Source organism: Primulina tabacum, chromosome 1, assembly GCF_025594145.1.
Source record: "Primulina tabacum isolate GXHZ01 chromosome 1, ASM2559414v2, whole genome shotgun sequence".
NCBI lineage: Eukaryota > Viridiplantae > Streptophyta > Magnoliopsida > Lamiales > Gesneriaceae > Primulina > Primulina tabacum.
In genome coordinates this window covers 57,220,914-57,229,726 of record NC_134550.1, presented here as the reverse complement: position 1 = coordinate 57,229,726, position 8,813 = coordinate 57,220,914, and the positions used below count along the sequence as shown (strand labels likewise).

General features: G+C 32.1%; 1 protein-coding gene across 1 annotated transcript; it reads left to right on the top strand.

Moving 5' to 3' along the window:
• The first annotated feature begins 5,973 nt into the window (after window positions 1-5,973).
• On the top strand, window positions 5,974-8,460 carry LOC142553511 (cytochrome P450 78A3-like). The gene is given in 3 exon segments (XM_075663828.1): window positions 5,974-6,982; window positions 7,632-8,005; window positions 8,007-8,460. Coding segments are annotated over 3 exon segments (1,575 nt in total). The 5' UTR covers window positions 5,974-6,010; the 3' UTR covers window positions 8,236-8,460.
• The last annotated feature ends 353 nt before the right edge of the window (window positions 8,461-8,813 follow it).

The following is an 8,813-nucleotide window of genomic DNA, read 5'->3' as shown; positions in this document are numbered from 1 at the left end:
AAGAGTGGTATCATTATAATGGTGCATATGGTTTATATAAAAATTTAAGGTGGATTTGGATCGAGGAATTTGAAATTATGAGTTTCAAATCAACAGATTTAAAATCAATTTTTTTACTTAGATGAATTTATATTAGATGGATTTTAAATTCACTCCACCCTTAACTTATGCATATATAATTGTGATTATAATGGATTTGAAATACTCAAAATTGACGTCACTTCAAATCCAAATTTCAAATTTTATCCAAATTTCCAATTTTCTCTCAAGTATTTTTTGTCAGAATTTATATATTTTGTCATATATGTTTGTTTTGTTTTCTTGCAATTTTAGTGTTTTATGTTGTTAATTTCAATGTTAGTTTTGTATCTTTCGATTTTTGACAATTTTAATCATTTTTTATCAGAATTACTGATATGACATTATATACGTCAGTGTCACATCAAACCTACATCGTAAAAATGATTAAATTTTTCAATAAAATAAATATAATGCACTTATAAAACTAAAATTCGATAACATAAAGAATCAAAAGTGGAAAAAAAACAGTGACATTGATATTCAGAGTGATTCTCAAGCAACCCTCGGCTTTAAAAAATAAAATGTATAGTTTTTCCCTATTGTTTTATCCAAACATATAAACCTGACTTCGTTTTATTTAAGAAATAATTATTCATGTACTATGTTAATTAATATTGACATATCTTTTGAATTATCTTTAGTTTCTCAAAAAAAAAAATTTTGTTAAAATTAATATAATTTATAAATTTTATATTCAGAAAATACTAAATAACGTTACGCAATTCGCAAAGAAAATCTCCAGGAATATGAAGTCGTAGATACACTTTTTTATGATTTCTGCTTGAGAATATTATTCATATATCTATGTTACGCTCTCATTGAATTGAATTCATTAATTATATTATAATGTAAATCTTACACTAATTTTTTTTTAAAAATATACTAAAATATATTAGATGAGGAAGGAGAGCGTATGATAACATACAATTAACAACTCACGTTATATTAATTGTATTTTCAAATCATCATATCATATCTAGTCTATCTAAAATCGTATAATTAATATATATAAACCCTAATGTAAAAACAAAACAAAAAAATTGCTATTTTAATAGTTATTTTAATTAATTTCAACAAAATTCTACATTTTAAAATTCCCGTACGGTTAGTAACTTTTTAATATTCATACACAAAATCTCATAACCGAAAAAAATTTACACAAAAATCTATTTTATCGGCATATAATTTATAAATAGTTTCATCCGTTATGTCATTTTTAAAATTTAAATTAATGAGTTTAATGTAAGATAATTGCTTGGTTTATAAATAATCCTTACACTCTCGTATATCATCTTCTTAATTTACAACTATTTAAGTCAAAGAATGATAATAAAGTATAGAATAGGTCTCTTGTGAGACAGTCTCGATCACGAATCTTTATCCGTGAGACGTGTCAACCCTACCAATAATCAAAATAAAAAGTAATACTCTTAGCATAAAAAGTAATACTTTTTCATGAATGACCCAAATAAGATATATGTCTCATAAAATACGATCAGTGAGAGCGTCTCACACAAGTTTTTGCCTAAAGTATAAAAACTAAGCTATTTTAGTCAAAGAATAATAATAATATATCTTTCATATCTAGCATTAATCTATAACGTCCCCAAATATTATATTAATATTTAAAAGGAGAAAAAAAAAAATAGGAGTTCCCAAGTTCGAAGGACCACGGAAGAGAACTCGAATCTATTCTTCCCCACAATGTTCAATTAAAAGATTCAAATTTCGAGAAGGAAAAATTTAAGCCAAGAATCTTGACACCCTCCCCACCCACCCAAGAAATCAGCCATAAAGAGAACTTTTTTAGATCAGTGGCATCAAATCCAATCATCCTTCGATTTGATCTCCTTTCTCTTCTTCTTTTTTTTCCCCTCTAAAAAAAAATAAAGAAAGAAAAGATTAAGGAATAAGAATTTAAACTATGTATATATAAATAGTATATGCATGTATTTCAATTATATATCCCATTAATTGATCATTGACAAGGGAAAGATACATGTAACACAAGAGTTAAGAATGTATCGAAGATCATTTGATAGGACATATTGGTGACATGTATGTTGTTTTAGCTAATTATGAATAATTCGTTCGGTATAGATCAATTCATTTAACCAAAAACCAAAGTTATAATGGGATACATTACGAGTATGAGCAAGAATGCATGCATGATTCAGAAAATCTGTCTATGAGTAAGTCGGCATTGCTTTTATCAAATGGACAAGCTAAAAAGTTTCCCATCACTTGGATTTAATTTGTCACCATAATTAAGTCAAGACTCCACCATTTCAAATCATTGCAGAATTATTACACACACACATACAGATAGATGTGAGTATATATACATACACACGCGCACGATGAATGCATGCATGTTAAAAAAATTTGGTTAAATATATATATATTTTTTTTGTGAATTCGAGAGATTATATTAAAATTTTAAACTATAAAAACATTTTTTTTCCTGTTATGAGTGACATTATTATTTAATTTAAAAAATCAAAAAATATATAAAAAAATGTATTTCATTAGGATATGGAATAATTAATATGAAATTTACTAAAAGGGTTTAATGACATATTTATTAAACAAAAAATAGAATGTTTTGTAATTTGACAAATTTGTATTTTTTGTTATATTACAAACAGATCATGACACAAAAATTAGTTACTCTAGAGGTCTCAAATTTAATATATATATATATATATATATATTCGTGTGTGTGAAAAGGTATTGATATCTTGGACACCCACTTTAGGAACACATGTGAACAACATTGAAGTGACATCCACTTATTGGATCTAATAAGTGAACATTATTGTGATTCTCATCATATAGGTTATCAAAGTAGGTGTTCGAAGATAAAACTTCTATGTCTATAACATCTAATAGCTAGATGAATGTCATCTTAACGGTGCTCACAGTGAGTGTTCAAAATATCAATTATATATGTGTAATAATTACATTCGAAAACGTGCTCGAATATATGAATACATCATCACTTAACTTTATTTTTATTGGACCATGTATTCCTTTAAAGCCAAAGATGAGAATATTTGAAAGATTTCATGTAGATTGATTATTTCCCCCATCGAAGACCAATCAAGGCGTCAAAGATTGATAGATCTAGTTCGATAATAAGGAGTGATTCTAAATGACAGATGCAATTAGTTAAAACAGCTATTTTTAATATTTTAATTTTGGGTTAGCTAAGATGTGTGCTAGAAAGAACTGATCGATCCATTGGATAACAAGCTGTGGCAAAGATGTAAAGCATATATAAACATTTTATTGGATACATAGAGAATGCTTATTATTTATTTGGTTCAGATTTTTTTTTTATGAAATGTATTGATCACTTAAGTCAATCCAAAATTGAGTAAGATCGAATTTATAATCAAGAAATTTCTGCCTTATTCATTATGTTAAAATGCAAAGTTCTAGCCGGAGGGGATTAAGAGACTGTATGGAAGAGCTTTTGCTTATTTTTTAAAGATTATTTTGAAGTGAGTGAGAAATAAAAGCAGGAAGCTGGAAGTGTTTGGAAATATAAATCTAATCTATTATTACAAGCTAAAATTTAAGTGTTTAGAGAAAAACTATTTCAAGACTTAATTTTTATTAAAATGACAAAACAATATCCTTAACCTATTAACCTTTATTTTATAAATTATCTAAGTTTTAGTACTCACCCCATTGACAATAAATTTATATAACTATTATTAAATTTTGAATATATTATATCAAATTAATTTTATTGTAACATGAACGCGTGAAAAGTTATATAAGATTAACAAAAACAAAAAAACAAATGAAATATAAATGCACAAAATATGTTTTATAAAAAATTATGCAAACGAAAATTATATGGAAATTCATTATATATTTTTTAAAATTAATATTTCTAACAAAATATGATCAAAATTTTATGAATTTCATTCAAAACTCTTAAAAACTCATATATAAATAAAATTTAATATATTAAAAATCTCCAAAAATATTTATAAAAATTGAGAACAATTGTAGAGTATGATAAATTATTTAAGGATATAAATATCAAATTGTAACTTTAAACTGTTAAAAAAAAAGAAGCAAATAAAATATGACAAAAACTTGTGTGAAACGGTCTCACGGGTCGTATTTTGTGATACATGTATCTTATTTGGGTCATGCATGAAAAAATATTACTTTTTATGCTAAGAGTATCACTTTTTATTGTGAATATCGGTACGATTGACCCGTCTCACTGATAAAGATTCGTGAGATCACTCATAAAACATGTCAAACTTGTTTCTAGATTTTGATTAAAAAATCATAGAAGTTAAAGTAGAAGTAAATATTTATAAATATCTCAAAGCACTTCAACCCAACTAAAAGCGAAGAAGTGCGTCTTAAAAGCTCTCTCAAACACTCCCTAAACGAGTACCCTTAATTAATATTTGGATCAATAAGCTTAAGCAAAATAAAGGATGTTTATTATTGATGCTAGGCCTACCTAAACATGTGGGGTCAAATTGCTATGAACACATCCTATCATTTGTTGTATGCATAATATATGATATATGGCTCAAATGGATTGGATGCTTTATACTTTACAATTTTATTTAAGTAGAAAGAAACCTAATTGAAAGAAATTACTATATTACTCGATTCAAGCTTTTTCCCCCGCACTACTTTCAAAATCAATCCTATGCTTGATCGGATCATCATTCTATAGCATACGAATTTAAAGATACTGTTGGGGCATTGTCTTTAATTAAGAACTTATTCCAGTCATAGATATGGGTTTCATATTCCTAAATCAAGAAAAATTGTGAAATGCCATTTCATAAAAATTACGATATAAAAGTATAAATCAATCAAGGTCCTATAATTAAGATGATGTCTCGGTTTCAAAACTCGATTTTAATAAAATATCGCTACTTCTCTCCCGACTCAAATTTTTTTTCTTTTTGTATTATTGCAGTTCATCATATCCAGGATCTTGCAAAAAAATTTATCGATATGAATGAATACCAATTAAGTTTAGAAAGATCTAGTCAAGCTAGTGGATCAATTAAATTTTCGTATTCCTTTCAACATTCTGTCCGGAGAAGAATTTCGAGGAACTAAACTTGCTAAAATTCAATTGGGTCGTCGAACATGGATGCCATTTCAGCCACTGGGACGAGTGCCTAGTGAAAAATCCAAGTGACCTCGCGGATTTGGTTTGACCCCAACGAATCATGGTTAATTATTCCAACCCCACACAATGTAATTAACATCAGTACCATTAATTTAATCACTCCAACCAGCACGCAATTTATTGTCATTGGGTCGTTCTTTATTTCATCATACGTGGAGGGGCACTACCTCATGATAGAATCAAGGACCCAAATTTAGCCACACATACATAGAGACCACTAATTTTTTTTAAATCGCATATGTGTGTGAATCCATCCAAATCATGTGGGGGCAGTGCCCCACATGTAGCATCGAAGCTATCGAGATTTGGATCATTTACTGTGTTGAAAATACAACATTTGGTACTGTGAATTTTTTACACGAGATGATCACGTGATCATCTTGTGGACATCAATAAATTTTAAAAATTGTTTGATTAAACGAGATAATCATGTGATCATCTCGCGTAAAAAAATGCACAGTACTTGGTGCTGTGTTTTCAACACTCCGTGTAATTATCTGTTTAACTTCCACTGCATATATAATTATAAATTAAAGTGCAATTTTCAGTTGCCGGTGTTTTTGTAATTACAAAAAATGGAAATTAAATATGAAAAAGAATTGTTTTTCAAATTTAATTCGGAATATACTCGCACAGAGTAATTTCTAATTCTCGTTCCCTATATAAACCAGGATATGCATAGCCAATTTCATAGCCCTTGAAACCAATTTGCTGAGTTTTCTTAACACTCGTATATAATACATAATGATGAAAACAGATGTCGAAAGCCTCCGGTTCTTCGCTTTCGCGGCCTCAAAATGCGAATCCCTCACCCCTTCTACCGTCGTGATCTTCGCATTTCTCTTCCTTCTTTCATGCCTCATCCTGAACCTGGTTTTTTGGGCTCACCCCGGAGGCCCCGCATGGGCAAAATACAAATGGAGGAACCCCACATCATCAAAATCTCGGTCTGTTCCTGGTCCAAAAGGGGTTCCTGTTATAGGCAGCATGAATATGATGACAGGTCTAGCCCACCATAAAATAGCTGCTGCAGCTGAAGCTTGTGGAGGAAAACGTCTCATGGCTTTCAGCCTCGGCGACACGCGGGTGATAGTCACCTGCAATCATGAGGTCGCAAAAGAAATTTTGAACAGCGCAACGTTTGCGGATCGTCCGGTGAATGAAACGGCATATAACTTGATGTTCAACCGCTCCATCGGCTTCGCGCCTTATGGCGTTTATTGGCAGACCATGAGGAAAATAGCTTCGACCCATCTCTTCTCCCCCAAACAAATCAAAGCGTCTGAGTATCAACGTCTGGAGATAGCAAGCGAGATGGTATCTTTATTTGCTTCAAGCAAAGACGGTTTTCGCGTCAGGAATGTGCTGAAACTCGCTTCGCTTAACAACATGATGTGCTCTGTATTTGGACGGAGGTACGGACTCGATTCAGTCAACTCGGAGACGGAGGAATTGAGGTTTTTGGTCGATGAAGGATACGATTTACTAGGAGAAGTGAACTGGGCTGATCATCTCTCCTTCTTGAAGGATTTCGACGTACAAAAAATCCGGTTGAGGTGCTCCCGGCTCGTGCCACGGGTGAGCAAGTTCGTGGGCCGGATCGTGGCTGAGCACAAGGCAGAAACTTGCAAGCTTAACCGTGATCTCGTAGATGTTTTGCTTTCTCTCGAGGGGACTGATAGATTGTCGGAGGCAGACATGATCGCCGTTCTTTGGGTACGATGAGCTTTATTCACTTTTAATTTGGCTGCACTTCATCAACTATATTTATTTAAATTTTAAGACAGAATTAAAATTTATACTTTATTTTTTCACATAACTAAACTTACTACAGTAGATCGCTAGTAGTCTACTATTCTATTATATTACGGAACTATATACATTAGTCATTTTCGTATATCTTTATTTATTTTTTCACGGGCGACAAAAAAAAATTGTCCTTTTTGGGGTTAGTTACCATTATAAGAATATATCTTATTAGCCGCAAATGAAACATCTTCACCAGCATATATATCTTCCTATTTCGGCTTGAAAGCAACTGTTGCTTTGTTTCATATGCTCGAAAAGTAAACCTACGAGCAGTTAAACAAATTTAGTACGTTCACTAAATAAATAGTTTACTTGACCAGCCACAGTGCCACACTATTTTCAAAAAGGCACTTGCTTAATTAGTAACTTTGTCAAGGTTCAAGAAAAATTTGTGCTTTTGGCTAGTTTTTTGTTGAATATATTTATTCGCCGGAGCAAATCAATGACAAGATTCTTTTTACAGACAGTTGGTTACTTTGCTATTAAAATAATATAGCATAAAGCAATGAATTATCTCTGCTATTTATAATTTTTTTTTCCTTAAAACTTGATGTAGGAAATGATATTCAGGGGGACTGATACTGTTGCAGTCTTGATAGAATGGATATTAGCAAGATTGGTGTTGCACCCTGATGTGCAATCAAAGGTTCACGAGGAGCTGGACAAGGTTGTGGGCAGGTCGCGCACGGTGACGGAGTCGGACTTGACAGAGCTTGTGTACTTAACGGCGGTGATCAAGGAAGTGTTGAGGCTTCACCCACCGGGCCCACTTCTTTCTTGGTCCCGTTTGTCCATACGGGATTCCGCGGTGGATGGCTATCACGTGCCTGCGGGAACCACAGCGATGGTAAATATGTGGGCCATTATGAGGGACCCACAAGTGTGGGACGATCCCTTGAGCTTTAAGCCCGAGAGATTTATGGAGGGGGAATCGTTCCTCGGTGATGGGATCGGATCTGAGGCTAGCACCTTTTGGGTCTGGTCGGAGGTCGTGTCCGGGTAAAACACTTGGCATGACTACGGTGAATTTCTGGGTGGCTAAGCTCTTGCATGAATTGGAGCTTGTGCCCTGTGGTCCAAGAGTAGATTTGTCGGAGGTGTTGAGGCTGTCTTGTGAAATGGTTAACCCACTGGAGATGAGAGTCAACCGCAGATGCTGAATATAGCAGCTGGATCCTGATCTGTATAAGTAGCTGAATTATGTTCAAAATATTAGTTTATGAATAACAAAAAAAGTAGGTTGATGTCTATATATATTACTATAGTTGTTATCAATCTCTACAAGCTTAATTTTCTTAATTTATGTCATTATGTGAATCTGTGAGGAGGTTTTGCGTTTCAAGAAAGCTGAAAGATTTGAGTTTACGCAATCCCCGTCAATTAATTGTAGCTAGAAAAAGACATAATAACCACTAGGAATATAATTTACTCTTAAAATAAAAGAAATATGACAAAAACTTGTGTGAGACGGTTTAATGAGTCGTATTTTGTGAAACACATATCTTATTTGGGTCTTCCATGAAAAAATATTATTTTTTATGCTAACAGTATTACTTTTTATTGTAAATATCGATAAGATTGATTCATTTCACAAATAAAAATTCGTGAAAACGTCTCAGAAAATATGGGTGAGGTTGGAAGACATACTGTACGTGAGTTTCTTTCGTGGTTTTACCCTATGTGGGGTCCAGCTTACACATTTTTGAACAAGTGAACAGTGAAAATTTGACCCGAGAAT